The sequence below is a fragment of the Aythya marila genome (assembly GCF_965140915.1).
Source record: "Aythya marila genome assembly, chromosome: 17".
In the NCBI taxonomy this organism is placed as follows: Eukaryota; Metazoa; Chordata; class Aves; order Anseriformes; family Anatidae; genus Aythya; species Aythya marila.
The window spans coordinates 3,515,036-3,534,517 of record NC_139058.1 but is presented as its reverse complement, the minus strand read 5'-3'; the positions used below and the strand labels follow the sequence as shown (position 1 = coordinate 3,534,517).

Below are 19,482 nucleotides of genomic sequence, written 5' to 3'. Positions count from 1 at the left end.
TAGGAAGGGTGTTGTGGGGGATAGGCAGCTCCAAGCAGGTGATCACCACATCAAATTACAGCCCCCCCTCCCAAAAAAAAAAAAAAAAAAAAAAAAAACTGCCTTATTATTGTTCTAAGGCAGCAATACTCAGTTCCTTATTCCAGAAAGGGGCGCACACCAGGTTTATTTGGGTCTGCTGCCCCAGGGGCCCACCACACGCTCACCCAGACTGATGGCCCCCAGCCCCGCTGCCGAAGTCAGCTCTGCACTCTTGCTGTACCAAATGCTCTAGCACCCAAAATTAATTTACCACTTCCATTTTTTATTAATACAACCAGTTTCTGTGCACCCTACAAGCACTCATTTCATGCGTCTTTTAAGTGTTCATATAAAACGTCTGTAAAATGCAATATCCATCCATAAATTTTACCAAAATGTACTTAAAATATTTACAAAGTGGTTTTCTTTACATCAACGTTTCTAAATCAAGAAGTTATCCCATACTTTAGAAAACCAAGGGTTACTCAAAATTGCTGCAAGGAAAACAAGAAATGCCAGTGACAGGCCCTTAGCGAGACATTGGGAATAGGGTTCTCCTGCAAAAAAAAAAAAAAAAAAGATAAAGTATAAGCACAGACTAAGCTTCAATTTGGACATCAACCCACTGTCAGATACAGATTTAAGTATATATATAACTTGAATAAAATAACAGTATAAAACAAAGAAGTTCCTTTGTGTTTATAAAATCTTGTATTTTGTAGAACTTGAGTCCCTGAAGTACAGGTAATAGACACGTGCTTCTGTCCATGCAGCTTTCAGAACAGAGTCCAAGTGCCTTTGATGCCCTCTGAAATGCCAGATACTTAATCTATACAGCCTCCCACGAGACATAATCCATCACAGTTGTTCACAAACGAAACTTCAAAGGTCTCTCTCTTACCAACATGGCAAGATTTTGCTGCAGCTTCCGTGGGTAGACAGAACAGCACGTACTGGCAAAATGAGAGTCTCCCTTCATGGGCAACAGCCCACACTAATGCAATGCCACAATTACCACAAGACACAGAAACAGAACCCTATCATAAAGCAATGTTTTCCCTAGAAAGCATACCTCCCTCCCAACTGTAAACAGGCATGAAAAAGAATCTGTTGAACAGATGCTCACAAAATTTCAATCAGCAAAGCACTCTTAGCAGTTACTTTTCTGCAAGCATAACTAAGAAATTAATGCATTAGTAAGAAAGAAATATAAACCAACTTTTAGAGCACATTTTTGAAATTCCAATTTCCTACTACAAACTATTATTTCAGAAAAAATCCACACATTTAGTTATGTTTCAAAAAAATACAGCCAGTTCATGGCATTCCACATTGCTTATTATTCTTACCTGTGTAGAACTGTGTCACTGGATAAAAGAGTTGTGGCCAGCAAACATCATTTCGATTGCAGTCAAATTCTGTATAATTAATCTGAAACCTGAAAAAACATGTTTATTACCTACAATACCGCCAGAACACTAGGACAAATAGAAAAAAAGAGTTGGAAAAGTGGCCAGGATACAGGAAAGAAAAAAAAAAAAAAACACAAGCTTCTAGTTCCTCTAACAAAACAGAAGCCCCTTTTTATTCCCTATCTGCCATTTTTAGCCAGGTGTTTTTGTGATGAGCAAATCTTCAGACAATAGTTTAGGAGCCTCACACAACAATCTCTGCTCACTCAAATAAAAGGCACGGATGCTTTCTGCCAAAACCAAATGACAACTTGGCAGAGTAATTTACAGGCCTTCCCACACTGCATGCTTCTGGGGAGATCCTCACCTACAAAACTGTTACTCAATAAATATTAGAAGCAGTCCTTCATGCTCTGTACTCCAGCAAACCAAAATAACCTTTTGATCAATGCATTTTACATTACATCTGCTTAACTAAATTACAAGTTTGTGTGTTGTTTTTTTAAATACAAGAATTACCTTGTCATTGGAATCGGTGGCTGAGCTGGCACTTTGATGAACTGAACAGAAGCAGTGATGGGAAGAAAGCTGACAGTGTTTTCACAGGTAAGCCCACACTGGAATTGCCATATGACAGTCGAGTAACTGTAAGAACATGAATAACATTACTAAAGGGCTGTAAAGTGGAAATGCAGAGCCTAAACATAACCATAAAAGGGCAAACTACACACTATTTTGAAGGAGGTTGATGATTGATGGATTCTCAACACTGTGCAGAGGGAGAATGTGCAAAGGCTGGAAAAAGAGATAGATTGAACACAATGTATTTATTTGATTTGGATTGACTTAAAAAAAAAAAAAGAAAAGTGTTTGCAATATGAAACTCCTCCATTTCAAGAAAGAAGAAAACATTTACCACAGCTCTCAAGAAGCAGCTCTTCACTTGCCTGCTGATCACCATTTATTTTTTTTTAATTTATTTTTTTTCATTTCAGAAGAAGACATGCAAACCTAAGTTTCAGCCTCCAGTTGGGTTCAAAAGAATTTGTGTTACAAACACAAGTACAAGGCATGTAAAAATTGGAAATAATGTGTATGTTTGTAAAATTTAATCTGAGTATGACACATAAGTGAGTCTCAAAATGAAACATTTATCAAATAGCCAGAGACACAGGTCTGTTCTACCTAATCTGCACAGCAAGTATCTCTTGACGGGGAATCCCTTGTACTGCACCCACATCTGCAAAAATTATGCGAATATTCAGATTTGCAGGAATATCTGGACAAATGCCTTTCAAGTTTCCAGTGCTCACACTTGTATTAGGATTAAATGGATCAAGACCTGTGGAAGAACAGAGTTAAATTAAAATATTATAGAAAATATTATCTTTTCAGTAATTATATTATCGTCACATTCCAGTGAAACGTTGTTAACTGTCCCACAGGAATACAGCAAAAACATTTTTTCTATATAAATATACATAAAGGAATAGTTTATCCACAGAGAACTAAAAATACCAAGTTATTATATCTACTGACTGACAGTTGTAAACATCTTACTGCAGTATACATATGTGAAGTTATGTGTGTGTGTGCACGCGAATGTATACATGGATGGATGGATGGATCCAGACACAGATCAGTATCTTCAGGCACTTGACTTTACGTTTGGATTCTATTTTGAGATGATTTAATCGTACTACAAGAGTATATTTCAAACATTAAGACTATGAATAACAACATAAACCTCACTTACGTATAATTTCCACCCAGTCATTTACATCACTGTAACTTGAATTTCTCCTCTTTCCAACATGAGTAGCTTGTATTAACGAATTCAATCTTTCAGTTACATTTCCTCTGAAAATAAAAACATTATATATTAAGCAAAAAGTAAATCCATAGTGTAAACCACTCTGGGTTACAGTATTATTATATCATAACAACAGTTTCCTCAGAAAGATGCTATCATTTAGTTAAAACAAGCTTCAAGTATTGAGTTATCTGCTAAAGGTACAAAATAACAAAGTATCCCACTCCAATGTAATCCTCACTTGAATACCAGGAAATCTGAGTGAAACAATTTTTATAATCTCAACCACAAGAGATTTTTATGATCTCAACCACAGAAAGCTGAGATGTATGCGAGAACATTTAAAAAGAACGTATCAGTGTTGATAGTAGAAACTTGTAGAAAATCACGTAAGGAGCAGCAAGAGGGATACAGGGAAAAACAATTCATCTTGTGTAGCTCACCTTAAAAGTGTGCAGTCGTCATTAATACCAACTTCTAGTATGCATCCAGAGAAGGAATCTAATCCAAACAAAACTGGTGTATCGGTTGCTGATGTACATAAACCTCTCCCAGCTGTAAATCAAAAACATATTATTAGAGGTTTCTCATATTTACCTTTTCATCTCTAGCTTTCAATTTTGTGCAAAAATATCAAGTATTAGGATGCAAAACACTAAGTAGCATAATTCAAATAGATTCAAGTCCGTTCAACTGGAAATATTGATACTAAATTCCATTGCAATTGTCTCCTTTGCAATATGTTTGGATACCTAAAGTACATTGTACTCACTAACACAGGTATTTAATACAGGCTTTCTCAATGAAGTTTGAATGAAGGCTATGAAATAGTCTAGAAAAAGCAAAATTTGGCTTAGAGGAGATTCTGAAGTAAAATACGGACAAAATAAAAAGCATTTTAGCAGCAAAAGAAGTTGAAGTTGCAACCTCACAAGACAGTACCTGGCTGAAAAATGTTTAGGCTGCCAGAAGTATCAGAAGCATTCATATTTGCAGCTCTCACTGGTTTCCCAACTTGATAACCTAAATGTAGGAGAAATTGCAAACATTTTGTAAGAATCTACAAGCATTGACATTGTTTTAATAATACATATCAACAGTCTTACAGTAAACGCTTTTCCATTACAGTAGCCTCACTTAAAATAATCAATGCTTAGCCTAAAAGCCAATCACCACTATTACAACTGACAGTACAATGAAGATAGGAGAGTGAGGCTAGCAACATAACAAAGTATGAAAGAGGTATAAAATATGGCCACTGATGATGGTCAGTCAAGGACAAAAAAATATTAATTTAAGAAGCAAAATAAAGAACTAATACCTGGATTCCCAGACAGTTCTTCTGCATTATTACTGTTCAAACTTACAAATTTGGCTGTGAATCTCTGCGTCAGTATTTCTGGTAAAATAAAAAAATGACTTTACTTTTAAATAAGTAAATTAACAAGAAGTATTCTGTTCAACTCTATATAGGATGCAAACTTCCACCCTTCATTAGTAACATAAGATTCAAAATAATAGAAATTAATAGAAATCAGACCCATAAATTTTCTTCCAGAATCCAAAGGAAATTCTTTTTAAGCAGAATAACTAATTAAGACAGTCTATTAAAGAATTTTCATGCTGAAGGAAAAAAAAAAAGTGTTGTCTACCCTGGAGAAAAGGAGGCCAAGAGGTGACCTCATTGCTCTCTATAACTTCCTGAGGAGGGGAACAAAAGAAGGATCTCTCCGGTAGCCAATGTCAGGATGCATGGGAATGGCACAAAGCTGTGCCAGGGGAGATTCAGACTGGATGTTAGGAAAAAATTCTTCACTGTGAGGGTGGTCAAACACCAGAACCAGCTTCCTAGAGAGGTGGTTAATGCCCCATGCCCGTCAGTCTTCAGGAGGCATTTGTACGGTGCCCTCATTAATATGCTTTAACTCTTCGTTAGCCCTGAAGTAGTCAGGCAGTTGGACTAAATGCTCTTCGAAGGCCCTGTCCAACTGAACTATTCTATTATATTCTATAAAAGTAAGTCAAAAATCTGTAAAAGAAGTATCGTGATACCTCCATCACATAAACGTCCAAGGAAGACTGTGACATTTATTCCCTCTATGTTCTCATCTTTGCAAATGAATGTATAATTCTCTGCGAACGTTACATTTTGACACAAAATCTCAGTAGTAGGAAAGCTTTCTGCAGAAGAAAATAAAACCACACAATTAAAAGCATTGCTAATTAGAAAGCTGTATAATAAATGAAGAACACCTTAAAAATCTCTACCAAAATTCTGGAAATTATAACATTAATCTTTTAGAGAATTATTTTACTGTTTAAGTCCCATCATATAAGGTCAGAATGCTGCACTTACAGCACAGTCCTGTGGCTTATCAATGTTTTAACATCTGTAGTCGCAAGTCCTTTCATAGCTAAGCCTCAAGAGCCCAGCACTGGGCTTTATTTCATCAGTTGATGGGGCTCTCTGGACACAGGACTCCCTCTAATTTCATCTCATCCCTCTAAGAGGAACATAACTGCCCAGAAAAAACAAACACACCAGCTTGGTTTCAACACTTGATCTGTGCTACGGTACCCACACACCAACTGGGAGCCACTGTTCTACATCAAAGAGCTGCTTCACTGACTGAAAAGGGTCCCTAAAGAGGCACAAGAGCTTACACAGACCACATGCTCTGCCACTTATTTATTGGAGTACTAGAAGACATACAAGATCCCTCCTAAGAATCAATGCAAGTAAACATTTTAGGCGTCAAAATCAACTGTTTCATCCAGGTTTGGTAAGAAGCGCACTTATTAAACGGAAGAGACCTACCGCTTTTAGCGATGAATTTGCCCATGTCAGCGATGGTCCTATAGATCACATTTTGTTGGATGAAGTCTGAGAATAAAAAAAAAAAAAAAAAAAAAAAAAAAAAAAAAAACACTGCAGTAATCCTGACTAATAGATAGTATTTTCACATCCAAGGTACAATCATTTTTATTATGGAAATGGAGCAGAAAATTATTTAGAAAATTACTTTTGGTAAAGGACCAAACTGTTTATGTATTATGAGAGCATAGCTAATTATCTCTGGATCTTACAAAGGTAGTATAGATTAAAAAATTAGACAACTTCATTAGGCGGTATAAAATAAATTATCTTCATGCTGTTAATAATGCCATCTTGAACTCCAGAAAGACACTTCCTAAGTATATGTTTTGTTAATGCAGAAAAAAGCACCTCTCACCAATTCTAAAATGATACTGCACCCTTTTGACAGAAAAAGGGCTCTGCAACAATTGCAAAACAACAGCAAGAGATGCTTTATTCTGTCATGTGTGGCCATACTCAGTATGAGTCACCAGAAACAGACAATGGGATTGGCTTTTGTTTCCCGTTTATTTCTTTTATCTTAAGTCCTGGGTAACTGTGGGAATCTTGTTAGAAGGCTGTAAGAAATCACCCTAAATGCTGATTAGAGCATCCCCAAATGCTGAACTACAGCTACCAGGTATCAATGATATTACATGTAGCTGACATGTCAGAAGTCCTCTGGTTTCTTTTGTTCTATCAGCTGAAAAAAAAAAAAATACATTTCTGTTAGGGTTAATGCAACATACCTCCTGTACCACTGTTTATTCTCACATCATGGGGCAGTCCTTCTTTGTAAGATGTTAGATCAGTGAGGCACTTAACATCAATGTCATGAAGATAAGCTACAGGGGCATTTCCAACACACTGCCCCGCCATGGATTGCTGCAGGTAATTCAACAGAAATACGTACGTTGGGCTTTTTTCTTGCTTTTCATTTTAAAACTATTTGTCAGTGAAATGATCCAAATATGTACTACAGCCATATATGACTGACAAACAAGTGATCTGATGTTAGCAAAACATCACAAAAGAGGTTACAATTTAAAATGGACAGCTTTCAAAATAGTTATAATGCACAGTCCAGTTTCATCTCAATTTGTCAAATTAATTATAACTAACAAGCCTCTCTCTATAATGCAGAAGGAATTAAAAGAATACAGCCAGATGAGACAAGAGGAAAACAACTATAGTACTCCACAATATAACAGACAAATAACATACAGAAATATTATAAGCCATAAACTACTAATTGGGGTGCCAAGCTTGTTTTTACCTCTTGAAATAATTAAAACATTACCATTTTGGGAGTTGGGTAGGGAAAACAGGAAGGATAATGTTCTTTTTAATAATGATTTTGTGCTAGGTGAAAAATATTTTTTACCAGTTCAAAACAGCAAGTTACAGAATTTGGTTACAAAGACATAAGGAACGTGATAGAAAATGCCAAACAAGCCAAGAGGAATCAGAAGCTCCTAAACAGGACATGATTACCTGGGGGATGGTAAAGTACTCATTTTCTTCTGTCATAATTGGATCTCCTTGACTGTAACCAGTGAAAACTTTCGCATGAGGCGTTTGTAAAGGGATCTTAAATGAAGGAACTCTTGGTGTAGATCTGCAACTAAGTTCAAAAATGAAACAATTCTTTACTCCCTATCTCACGCAAATAATTATACATCTGCTCTCAAATACCATGTTTTCATAAAGTACCAATTATATTTCTCCATTACCATTTAAAATTCACACCTTAAAATTCCAGTTACAAAATAGCTTTCGTTATAAAAAACAAGTTACAGTTTCAGTAGCACAGCTAATGCATGTGTTGAGAAAAAAAAAATAAAACTTACATAGAGCCATGATAAAAGTAGCCAAGAAATGGTGTATTGTTAAGAGAAGACTGCACGCAAAGGAAGGGAAACCAATCAGGAGTATATTCATCTGTCTTTGTAGAGCACAGCTGATTAAAAGGTGGGTTTACATCCCCACCAAACACTCCAGTGAAACATGATTCATTGAATAACTGCTTCAAATCTGGTGTGCACTCCTGAAAGGGAAAAGAGCAGTCACTTTTTAGCTCAGTAATTGCATTACCAAAGCCATTACAGCCTACTCACAGTTAAACAAACCAGGTTTGTAAAGAGATATGTTATATACTATAAGAAATACCAGAAAACCCAGACAAGCCCTTCTTCTAGCTTGAAATATTCAGTACCTCTCCCTCTCCTCACTTTCCCCAGAGCCTAGAAACTTTGGAAACATTTCAAAGTTTAGTATGAAATAAGTACCTGATCACAGCAACAACGGACATCACAAGCTCCATCTGTCAGGTCACAAGGACAAGGGCCCAAGGGCTGAAACGCCTGGTTAGGGATAACAGATGCATCTTCTAAAAAGAATTACAAAAAAAGAAGAGACAAATTAAACCACATGAACTAGAATCCCAAGAAGTAGGCCCTGCACATTACAGTTTATTCCAACCGTGTATAAATCCTTTGTTAAATTTGATTAACAATTACTAAGGATCAATCATTGCTGCTGAAGTCCCAGATTTTCTTTTTTCGTATATAGAGGAAAAAATACAATTTCTTCTTGAACATATCTAAACACTTACCTGACACATTTCCTGTAAAGGAAGAGTTGGCATATATTTCAGCTTGAATCAGGAGATGTGCCAGTACCACCGAATCATGGCAAGCTAAAACCTGAAGTGTTTCCAGCACGCAGAGAGGTGCTGTGCAGCAGTCAGTGGCATTGGGGAAACACAACTGAAGATTTCTAGTCAAGTCTATGATCACTTTGGATGTGTCCTGAAAAATGCAGAATAAAGTTTGACAGATATGACAGCTTGTATTGAATTGCTCTTATTTGTATCACTCATCAGTTCCCAAAAGAGAAGTTTCGGTACCACTTTGTCAGCGCCACAATGCAATGATATTCTTCCAATGTAAAAATCAGATGTTTGTTGAAGTCAGAATGACAAAGGGTATGCTACTGGAATATGCAAATAAAGTAAGTATATGAACTATACACGGAATTGTAAGGAATACGTGCAGAACAAGTTCCCTCAGAAATCACACACATAGCTTTAAAGAAAAGAAAAAATAACCAAAAATGTAAATTTCAATTTTTATAGCTACCTTCAGCTGAAGGTTGAAATGGCTACAGAGTTGACAAAAGCCTTAAAGAATTATATGTAATGTAACCAATGCTGAAGACAACTGTAATAGATGTGGATGTTCTAGAGCTCATGCTATATAAAAATGCTTTTGTGTTACCAGCTCCTTCCAGTAGATCTATAACAGTCTTGAACTATAGAATCATTAAGGTTGGAAAAGACCTCCCAGATCATCTGGTCCAACCATCACCCTACCACCACTATCACCCACTAAACCATGTCCCTAAGCACTATGTCCAACCTTTCCTTGAACACGCCCCAGGGACAGTGACTCCACCACCTCCCTGGGCAACCCGTTCCTTTGCCTGACTTCTGTTTCTGAGAAGAGATTTCTTTTAATTTTCAACCTGAACCTCCCCTGACGCAACTTGAGGCCATTCCCTCTTGTTCTATTGCTAATATCAGTGAGAAGAAACCAACCCCCAGTTCCCCACAACCTCCTTTCAGGTAGTTGTGGAGAGCAATAAGGTCTCCCCTGAACCTCCTCTGCTCCAGACTAAACAACCCCAGTTCCCTCAGTTGCTCCTCACAGGACTTGTACTCCAGGCCTTTCACCAGCTTTGTATGTCAAGGTATATCAAGGAAAAATGGCAAGAGCAAGACGCATAAACCAGGTTGCTAGTAAATTAACATTTTGTTGACATTTCATTAGCCCTTAACATATGACAGTTCAATCCTCCCCATTTTAGGGAAGAATCAGCATTTTACATACCATACCAGGCGTTACACTCAAATTCCAATCACCAGCTGTTTTACTTCCACTGCAATTTGAAACTTGCAATTTTCCTATATTAAAATAAAAATATATACTGTGTTCTCATTTAAAAAAGACTGAAAAGAATCAGTAGTAAATTTAAATTTCTCCTGTGGCTTCAAGTAGGCACATCCTTAAGCTCAGCTGACAAGCAGACAGAGGACTAAGGGCTTAACCAGCAGAAGTCCTTAGGAGTTACTATTTTAGTAACTGTTAAAGTAGTAAATGAACTCGTATTGCTCCAGTAACTTTAGCAGGAAAAAAATAAAGATAATTTATATGCTACTTCAGGGGGGAAAAAAAGCATTCTTACCTGTCTCTTCATCTATAGGATTTAAAATTATATAAAAATTAACTCCTGAAGAATTTCCATGAAAAAACGAATTAACTCTTAGCCCAGACATATGGATAAACGAAGGCTGAAACACTAAAAAGAAAAAAAAAAAAGGGGGGGGGGGGGAACACATCTTAATACACGTAGAAACTGAAAAAGACACTATCTGTAAGATGCATTCAGGTCTCACATTTAGGCTTCTTACACCCTTCCATACTTTAAATTGCCACAAAAGTCACAAATCATCCCGTGCTGCCTACCACAGGACTGTATTTACATTGTGCACGTCCCCACGCCACCCCTCGGGGGCTCCGTGCCCTCCCTCCCCAGCCCATCGCCAGTCAGCCGGGGAAGGTCCCACTCTGCCCCCCGCGTCTCCTCCCCTCAGCAGCTTTCCCCTCGCCCCCCGGCACCCACCGGGCTGCCCAGCCCGCGGTGCTGCCGCTGCCATCAGCAGCAGCAGCAGCGCCCCGAGGCCCGCTACCGCCATGGCGTCAGGGCGGGCCCCGCCGCCGAGAAGCCGGGCGCCCGGCCGCCATTTTGCGGCGGCAGCGCGGCGCCATGGCAACGGGAAGGGGCGGGAAGGCGGCGGGGCCCTCGGCACCTCAGGGCGGGCACCGCAGCGCCGCCAGCGGGACGAGGCCGGGCCCGGGGTCTCGGGGTCCCTCACGACTCCTCCACAGAGATGTTCTCCCTGCCCAACCCTCCTCTGCTGTTACACAGTGGAATTGTAACAAGTCCGTGTGGCTTACCCGTAAAAATATCTGATAGCCACAGCAGTAACTGTATGAGAAAAGGAGCAGGTTTTATTACAAATGGTTTATACAAAGTATAAATACAGGCTTCAAACAAAATGGCTTTCGGAGATGAAACAAGCCAGTAAGAGTTGGGCCCTGATTACAAGTTATGCTGATAAAAACCTGATGATGCAAGCGTTGAGACTACACAAATTCCTGTATGCACCTTAAGAAAGAAAAGTTCTTTTAAGTAGGAAATAACAACTTTCTGTATTCCTTTGAGAAGACTAGTTAGAACACAACTGGGAGAAAATCACAATCAAAGGGAATAAAAGAATATAAAACATGCGAGTGTGCACGTGCAGAGGAATTAACATCTTTAAATGGAAGAGGGGTATTTCTAAACCATCTTGAAAATTTTTGTGTCTTTATTCTGAAACTGAGCCTGTTTCACTCAAAAAATAGGTAGCAAAGGTTAACAATGTCAAAGTCCCCAAATAACACAGTGCTAAGACTCAGAACCTACACATCAGGAGTAGTCATAACTTATCTTTACACCAACATAGGACTAAAACCAATCAGAGCTTTATCTTTGAAAATAACTTGGAGGTAGAAGCTTTGCAATGGCAAGAATACCTTCTAACTTTGCAAGATCTACATCTTAACAAGCTGCAACTTCTGCTTACTATTACAATTAAGAATTAGTACTTAAAACAGCACAGGTTACGTGGTAATACAGTGATTTGTTACTGTGTAGAAAATATGATTTAAATATTTATCCAGTAAGAAACAAGTTGTAAGACTGCATACAGTTCTCTTTCATATCCTATAAAAAGTGCCATCAATTTCTCTAGTACATTCCATTTCATGGAATTACTGGAGGAGATAATGGTGTATTTACGTAGTGTTGTTATGCAGCTAACTTTAATTTCTTCTTCTTAGCTTTCATGACAGGTGGCAGTGATATTTTGAAAGCAGTCCTGAAAAAAAAAAAAGAGCTATCAGATACACTGAACGTATTTTCATACCCAACTCTGAAACAAGAAGAAACACTTACTCGCACGTACTACAAATAGGACTGAAGTTGCAGAATACTGAAAAATAAAAAATTTCTGTCATTAAAATAGTTCCATTGGAATTTAAGAAATTAGAATCTTAGATATTTATAAACTTACTTGACAAGCACACAGAGCATACATAACCAATTTCAATGAGATTTCGATGACAGAAACATGCAGCTCTATAGTCAACATGAATAGGAGGCGGAAGCACAAGCTGTGATCTTTGCTCTTGATCAGGGAGAAATACCCACTATACAAATAAATGAAAATGTATTTCAGAAACTGCAAGGGTACTGCTGTATTAACATGTCAATGAAATCAGTAAGATTTCACATCTAACACAGGAAAAAACACTTGAAGTGCTTTTTAAATATCTTACCAATAAATACTGCAGAAGTGATGGCATATGGGGCACTTTCAAGTATATGCCACCTGTAATGTCACAGGCCTGGAAAACAGAAAGCATGATCAGATTGTTGTGTCTGATTAAACTTACACATTATTTAAAATATCCACATGCTGCTCAAGGTCTGCATGTTTCAAAGAACTAGAAATGAAAGTACTGAGAAAAATTGAAATGGTAGCAACTGTTCCCATCATGAAGTATCTCTCTTGCTCTTATGAAAAGAAAATAAACATTTAAAGTGTAAAAATAAACTATGATCTCACATCCAGAGACAAATGAAAAAAGTTATTCTCATTCATCTCAATTGTTCAACTCACACCTCAGTCTCTGTGACACTCTCTGTGATATCTAAAAAATTATAGGCTTTTGCTAATTACCCTCCCCAATCCTCCTTTGAGAAGAATTCTGAAAAACAGCATCTCCAAATAATGTGCTGTGAGGCATAATTTACACCCTAGTAAGCTCACAGTATTTGCTGTGTTATCCCACATTGTGTTTTTGTTGTTCAAGAAACAAAGTGAATTGCTATGAAATATGTTTAGCCCTATAAAGAAGAAAACAATTTATAGTAATTGTTCCAAAGGAAGAAGAAAGGAATACAGATCTATGTTACAATAAAATGGCACAAAAGATGTCATATAAAAGGGTGTAATGTTTCCCTTTACAATATGACAAACTGCCTAGCATCAAGTACCTATGAATTCACATAAACAGCAAGTAAAGATAAAGTCTGTACCTGTTGTAGAAGACCTGAATCAGAGTCCAAGACACAGGCATCGATCAAAATACTCTGCAAGCAAAGAGATTAAAAGCATGAAGAAACAAACAAAAAACAACAGAAATTCAGCTATGAACAATGTACCCTCACCAGTGTTACCATCATACATGTTTTTACAGCTGCAGGACCACCACAGCAATAACAAAGCTCTTTCCCTTGGTCAGAACACAAAGTCAAATCTCATCTCTGTTCTCTCACATGGCATTAAAAGAACTACCAGCAAAAGTACCTTGTACACATTACCTGCAAGGCAGGACAAAAGGCTACTGTCTGTACTTACACAGGAATCTTAAACTAGTCTAGCAAACCTTTTATGTTAAGATGTAGCGATGTGAAATTTTGTTTATTTATTTACTGCTTGATTAGCTTTCCCCCTGAGCATGACAGGTTTCTTTTCAAGCATTCTTTAATCAGATCACAATCATAACAAAAATGAACATTTTTTTAAGCTTTTACTTATTAATAAAAGATCAAAATGAAATGACAACTTCACCTGTTTCTGTGCTGCAAAGATCACATTCATGAAATTCATATATTGCAATGCACTGTCTTCTGCAGCTTTTATGACCTAAATAAAGCAAGTCAGACTTGTTAACCTACACAGTATCGCTAGATTTAAAGACTAACAGAAAAGTGACAGCAAAGCTCTTACCAAAATCCTTGATTTCATTTCCTGATTGGCTAAGTATTGAAAAGAAAATAAAATGTATGAGTACGCTCATCCCTTGTAGTTTGCTCTTGTAATTCTATAGCATTTAACATTCCAGTTAAGTATCTAACACCTAAGGTGTTACATTTATTATTTCAGTTAAAATACACGAAACTATCTTATAGTACCAGTGGCATAGAGAGCAGCAGAAATGTGTGACAAGTATCTGTACACTAATTCAGAGTTATTATGAAAGCAGGCCATTTCATTTATTGTCCAAAAACAATTAAATATTGATTAGAAATTTCAAGGTTGATCGTTATGCATTTTCTTCTATTATTCTGATTTACATATTTGTGTAAATACTCAAAAGAAAAGGATTACCTTTTACCTCTTTGCTCATCTTGTTAATATCTGTATTAGATGATGTTAAGGAATTTATGTTCTATTCCTTGGAAGTAACTGCAATATCTGTACCATGTATTCATCACCGTAAATGACGCACATTTTAGTAAGCATGACCCACAGTTATTAAGCAAACATTTCAGTTTTGAATGTTATTATAAAATGCAGTAATTGTAAAGCCTATATTGAAGCACAATTAATATTATAGGAAACAGTCTTAGAAAACAGATAAAGGTTTTGAAAGTTCCGTAATAAAAAGGATACAACAAAGTGCTTTAGCAAGTGATCCTGCTAACAGAGTTTCTGTTTGCTGGCCCCTCATGTCAGCTGCAATACAAGTTACAGAAATTACAAAGACAGTTGCTCAATCTGACCATACTAAATTCTACAAGTTTTATCTTTGGCATATTAGATTAATTGACAGGCAACAAGTGCCAACATAATAAACTTATCTACTCTAAACGTATTCAAATTTAGATTATCAAAATAAAGAAAATTCCTAAAACTCCTTGATAGCCTAAGTGCTCTGCAATTCAATATATTAAACCTAGAAATTTATTTTCCTTACTTTTTGTCATGAGATCTTTAATCTCTTCTGCAATTGCATCATTTATTGCTGTTAATAATTCATATTTTCCATCTTTGCTGCCAGAACAATTAGATTCCACAGAATTACTGCCATCTCCAAGGAGATCAGCAAAAGCCCAGCGCTTCCCAGGGTACAAGAAACGGCTGAAAGAAAGGAAGTAAAAAGCATTTCTGTTTCAACTTTAAGCTTGTTAAACAGCAATATTCAGAAATATAATTTCAAATAATTTAGACATTAAAGATGCAACCTAGGGCACGAAATCTTCAGACCCCAAATGGTGTGATACCAACATTTACTGTCCTTCCAAGACATTTAAAAAAGCAAATACATACCATTCCTGCACTTACATGTAGATCCTGAGACACATGAATATCTGGGTAAAAAAATACCCATTTAAATAAGAAACTTGTCACTTTCATTGTCTCTTTCTTGCTTTGTGTAAGGCACTAAGTCAAATTATTTCTCCTACACTGTATCAAGAGACATATATAGAAAAGCCCCCTTTAAACTTTAACACAGGTAAGAAGCACCTATACCTTTCTTGTGTGTGACTTGCTATTACTGCAAGCTTGTTGGTACGATTCATAAACAAATGTGAATTTCCCAGTACCATCACTGCGTCGATACATTTTGATAGGGTGAACTGCTGAAAAAAATAAAAAATAAAGAAAGAAATCAGAAACAGCACAATAATATCTACAGTTAAACAATTTACAAGAAAGCTTTGGAATAACTGCAGCTGGAAGAACTTGGGTTTTAAGATCTGGAGCTTCCTTTCTTCATAAGGAGCATTCATACAAGGCTTTGATGGATACACAGCAGCAGGTCTTTTTAAAAAGGCATTCTAACATCCATTCTACCAGACAAGCATTGCTCAGGAACCCCAAGCTACCCCCATTCGCGGCCCACTCGATAAGACTGAGGAAAAAAAGCAAAAAAGGAGCCTTTCCCTCCGAGCTCAGCCCCCGCAGCCGTACCTCAGCTTCCCCCTGCGCCCTCTTCCCCCACCAGATGGGGTTGGTGTCGATGACGATGACCAGCAGGCTCAGCTCATCGTCTGCAACAGACACAGCGCCGTGCTTCGCGGCCTCCCCGGGGCAGGGCCGGCTCTGAGGGGCCGGGACCGGGTCCCCTGAGGGCCGCCCTCAGCTCCCCCCTGCCCGGGGGCCGCCCGCTCCCTCCCTCCCGCCGCCGTCTCACCCGCGCTCATGCCGATGCCGCTGCCGCCGCCGCCGCTGCGAGGCGCTTCCAAATGGCGTCAGGGGCCGGCGTGACGTCACGCCCAGGGGCGCCGCGTCATGCCCACGGCTGCGGGGAGGCGGCCGGGAGCGCGGCCATGAGCACCGACGGTAACGGGGGGCGCGGAGCGGGGCCGGGGTGGGACCGAGCCGGGCCGGGCCTGAGGCGCCTCCTTTTTCCCTTTCAGACCTGATCGAGGCGTTCAGGGCGCAGCTGAGGGACGACCCCGACGTGGCCTCGGCGGTGGCCGCCATCCGCGCGCTGCTCGGCTTCCTCAAGCGGGACCGAGGTGGGCACCGGGACCCCCGGGATAAGGAGGGGACCGGGCACCAGCCCCCGGGGCCAGGCACCAGCCCCTGGGCCCGGCCCTGACCGCGCTCCTCTCTCTGCCCTCCCCACACACGCCAGGTGAGACCATCCAGGGCCTGAGGAGCAGCCTGCTGGACGCCATCGAGACCCTGTCACGCGTGGACTCCTCGGTGGCCGTCTCCTCCGGCGGGGAGCTCTTCCTGCGCTTCATCAGCCTCACCTCGCTGGAGTACTCGGTAAGGGCGGCTGCCTCCCGCTCGGCCACGCTGCTGGCTCCGAGACGCGGCGGGCTCGCAGCAGACGCCTCACCGTCTCTTCCAGGACTACTCCAAATGCAAAGAAATCATGATCGAGCGCGGGGAGATTTTCCTGAGGAAGGTCTCGCTCTCGAGGAACAAAATCGCCAAGCTCTGTCATCCGTTCATCAGAGACGGTGCTGTAAGTAGGCCAAGGCTGGGCTGCTCTTGTTCTGGCGCTTTGCTGCTTGCACTGATGGAGAAAAGAAGAGGAGGGGAGTGAAGTTCAGTCACATTCATGGCAGTGTTGTCTGATACAGCTTCTGCAAGTACATAGGGATAACATCACCCGCTGCTTTATTTTGTTAAGGCTTGTGCCCTCCCCTACTTCAGTTCCCATGCAATTCAGCATTAAGCAGTGGCCTACTTCTATGAGGTGCTGAAGCATCACAACATCAACTTTCCATTTAAAGTATTAGGGGGTTGTCACCCCCTGACAGCATCAGGGCTGGCCACATAGCATCCATCTCACAGTGTTTGCCATCCTGTGTTTTGTAGTACACAAACATCATGTTATTATTTAATGTTGACAGATGTGTGAATTAAAGCTCTGGCACCACTAACAGAACTAAAGTTTTTTTTAAAGTTCAGCAAAAAGTAATATCTGATCTTTTCTGACAGCGAATATTGACACACGCCTACTCAAGAGTGGTCCTCAGAGTGTTAGAAGCAGCTGTTGAGTCAAAGAAGCGATTCAGCGTTTATGTTACTGAATCACAGCCAGACCAAGCAGGGCAAGTATTCATTAATTTGTGTTTGAGCTTGGTTAGCAGGTTAAGTTTCAGCTAGCGTCAAATATCCTAGTAGCTTTTTTTAAAATAAGTCTTCTTAGCTTCATATGTGTTATTTCAATAGGCAAAAAATGGCAAAAGCCCTGAGGAAGCTGGACATTCCTGTGACTGTGATTCTGGATGCTGCAGTTGGGTAAGTCTGATCATTAAACCTTAATATTGTTTGTCACAATTTTATTTTAAATTATATGTATGTTTCCTAGCAGCTTGTTCAAACTACAGAAATTGTTCCTTAGTTTGTCATAGTCATCAAACAAGCTAAACAAGTTACACCTTTAGATGCATGATTAGCAGAATATGCCTACTACAAAACAAGTATTTGATGTTTGCCTATTAGAATGAAGAATAGAGGCAGACCTAAGGGATCTTAGGTCTTGGGGATATTTGGAAAAAGGAACTGAGGTGCTAAACAAAACAGCTACATTTTTTTCTACTTCCCATGTGTTATCATTGTGTTTTTTTTTAAGCTAACTACTAAATTACTACTGCTTAGTATAAATCCAAAATGTGACAAAAGAAACTATAACAATTCTGAATCTCACTTCTTGCTTAAGTGCAAAATGCCTTTTTTTCCCCCTTCAACAGCTACATTATGGAGAAAGTGGACCTGGTCTTAGTTGGTGCTGAAGGTGTAGTTGAAAGTGGAGGCATTATTAACAAGGTAATAAGTAGTGAGTTTACTATAACATTCTGTAAACTCTGGACTCTAAAAATTTGAAGAATTCAGGGATTTCTGAAAAATCCTTGCTCTGTTGGGGTGTTATCCAGTATGTCAGGTTTTTTGTTGTTGAAAATATTGCAATATTATGTCCTACTAGCATAAGTCTGCATGTTGTTCTCTACATGTCTCCACAGATTGGCACAAATCAAATTGCTGTGTGCGCCAAAGCTCAGAATAAGCCATTTTATGTGGTAGCAGAAAGTTTCAAGTTTGTGAGGCTTTTCCCTCTAAATCAACAGGATGTCCCAGATAAGTTTAAGGTAAGAGGAGTGCATTTTTTTTTTCGTAGCAGGCTAAGATCCACTCACGTGTCTATGAATAATTTTCTTCTGAGCATGTCTTAATTTATTTGGATGTCTCTACTCTAGCTTACTTGACATAATATGGAGTTGCTCCATTGTAAAGTCAAATGTCAGACAGCCGTAAGTTGTCTTGATACAATCACTGACTTCCTAAAATGGTTCCTTTGGGGTAGAAGAGTAGCTGAGGACAAGAAATAGCTAGATTGAGACACTTCAGAACTACAAACTGTAGTTTGTACAAAAGACAAAACAGTTGGGACCAAGGTGGCAGCCTGTGCCTTGTTATTAAATGGACTTCCTTCAGTTTTACCACAAACATCTGCTCACAACCACCCTTGCCCAAAAGGGGTTTTAGCTTGCAGATGTGTAATAACTAATGGTCTCGTTTCCTTCTAGTACAAAGCAGACACTCTGAAAACAAGTCAGAATCTAACAGAGGAGCATCCCTGGATTGACTACACATCACCATCACTGATCACATTACTGTTTACAGACCTTGGTGTGTTAACTCCGTCAGCTGTCAGTGATGAACTTATTAAACTCTATCTGTAACAAAAAGGACACTGTGTACAGAATGTGTCATCTTCTACGACTATCACAGTTGTAAAAAATTGGAAGATGATGTAAGTTATATGGATGTGGTAAGAAGACAACATTATAAGGATTAAAGTAACTATGAGCCTTCTTGAATTTAAGGCAAAGCACTACCAGTGGATGGGCCACTGATTAAAAAAAAAGTCGCTACAGCTTCTGAAGACCTGAAATGTTTTAAAGATGGGTGGAGTATTTTGATACTGTAAAATAAAATACCTTATGGTGCATTCAGACTC

At 39.1% G+C, this 19,482-nt stretch overlaps 3 protein-coding genes across 4 annotated transcripts; 1 reads left to right on the top strand and 2 right to left on the bottom strand.

The window, feature by feature from the left end:
• Positions 1-289: 289 nt before the first annotated feature.
• On the bottom strand, positions 290-11,012 carry TCTN2 (tectonic family member 2). Its single transcript, XM_082773856.1, has 18 exons — positions 10,787-11,012; positions 10,349-10,462; positions 9,994-10,067; positions 8,718-8,913; positions 8,392-8,492; positions 7,954-8,150; positions 7,598-7,727; positions 6,853-6,988; positions 6,065-6,130; positions 5,299-5,427; positions 4,568-4,645; positions 4,189-4,269; positions 3,690-3,801; positions 3,190-3,293; positions 2,619-2,775; positions 1,953-2,078; positions 1,371-1,459; positions 290-578 (listed from the first exon to the last, which is right to left on the bottom strand). The coding sequence occupies exons 1-18, from the start codon at positions 10,857-10,859 to the stop codon at positions 463-465; spliced, it is 2,079 nt and encodes a 692-aa protein (XP_082629982.1). The 5' UTR covers positions 10,860-11,012; the 3' UTR covers positions 290-462.
• A 99-nt stretch (positions 11,013-11,111) lies between these two features.
• On the bottom strand, positions 11,112-16,313 carry GTF2H3 (general transcription factor IIH subunit 3). 2 transcript variants are annotated; one of them, XM_082773859.1, is made up of 13 exons: positions 16,195-16,313; positions 15,972-16,051; positions 15,531-15,640; positions 14,974-15,137; positions 14,670-14,732; positions 14,385-14,414; positions 14,004-14,032; positions 13,845-13,919; positions 13,310-13,363; positions 12,547-12,615; positions 12,282-12,417; positions 12,164-12,200; positions 11,112-12,086 (listed from the first exon to the last, which is right to left on the bottom strand). In XM_082773859.1, the coding sequence occupies exons 1-13, from the start codon at positions 16,202-16,204 to the stop codon at positions 12,017-12,019; spliced, it is 927 nt and encodes a 308-aa protein (XP_082629985.1). In that variant the 5' UTR covers positions 16,205-16,313; the 3' UTR covers positions 11,112-12,016. The 2 variants fall into 2 exon arrangements, with proteins under 2 accessions (XP_082629985.1, XP_082629986.1); XM_082773860.1 differs by having other exon boundaries at positions 15,531-15,637.
• On the top strand, positions 16,218-19,460 carry EIF2B1 (eukaryotic translation initiation factor 2B subunit alpha). Its single transcript, XM_082773858.1, has 9 exons — positions 16,218-16,343; positions 16,421-16,522; positions 16,642-16,778; positions 16,864-16,980; positions 17,460-17,572; positions 17,694-17,762; positions 18,215-18,290; positions 18,485-18,610; positions 19,049-19,460. Exons 1-9 carry the CDS (start codon positions 16,247-16,249, stop codon positions 19,202-19,204), a joined length of 993 nt encoding a protein of 330 aa, XP_082629984.1. The 5' UTR covers positions 16,218-16,246; the 3' UTR covers positions 19,205-19,460.
• Positions 19,461-19,482: the final 22 nt, after the last annotated feature.

Excerpts from the sequence above, each read along its gene's own strand:
- EIF2B1 (XM_082773858.1), top strand. The coding sequence starts at position 16,247 with ATGGCGTCAGGGGCCGGCGTGACGTCACGCCCAGGGGCGCCGCGTCAT. Across the intron at positions 16,779-16,863 it reads TCACCTCGCTGGAGTACTCG|GACTACTCCAAATGCAAAGA; the intron begins GTAAGGGCGGCT and ends CGTCTCTTCCAG. Across the intron at positions 17,763-18,214 it reads ATTCTGGATGCTGCAGTTGG|CTACATTATGGAGAAAGTGG; the intron begins GTAAGTCTGATC and ends CCCCTTCAACAG.
- GTF2H3 (XM_082773859.1), bottom strand. Across the intron at positions 12,418-12,546 it reads CACTTCTGCAGTATTTATTG|TGGGTATTTCTCCCTGATCA; the intron begins GTAAGATATTTA and ends TTATTTGTATAG. Across the intron at positions 12,087-12,163 it reads CCTATTTGTAGTACGTGCGA|GACTGCTTTCAAAATATCAC; the intron begins GTAAGTGTTTCT and ends TTTTTTTTTCAG.
- TCTN2 (XM_082773856.1), bottom strand. The coding sequence starts at position 10,859 with ATGGCGGTAGCGGGCCTCGGGGCGCTGCTGCTGCTGCTGATGGCAGCG. Across the intron at positions 8,914-9,993 it reads TGAGTGTAACGCCTGGTATG|GACACATCCAAAGTGATCAT; the intron begins GTATGTAAAATG and ends TGCATTTTTCAG. Across the intron at positions 4,646-5,298 it reads TGGACGTTTATGTGATGGAG|AAATACTGACGCAGAGATTC; the intron begins GTATCACGATAC and ends TTATTTTACCAG.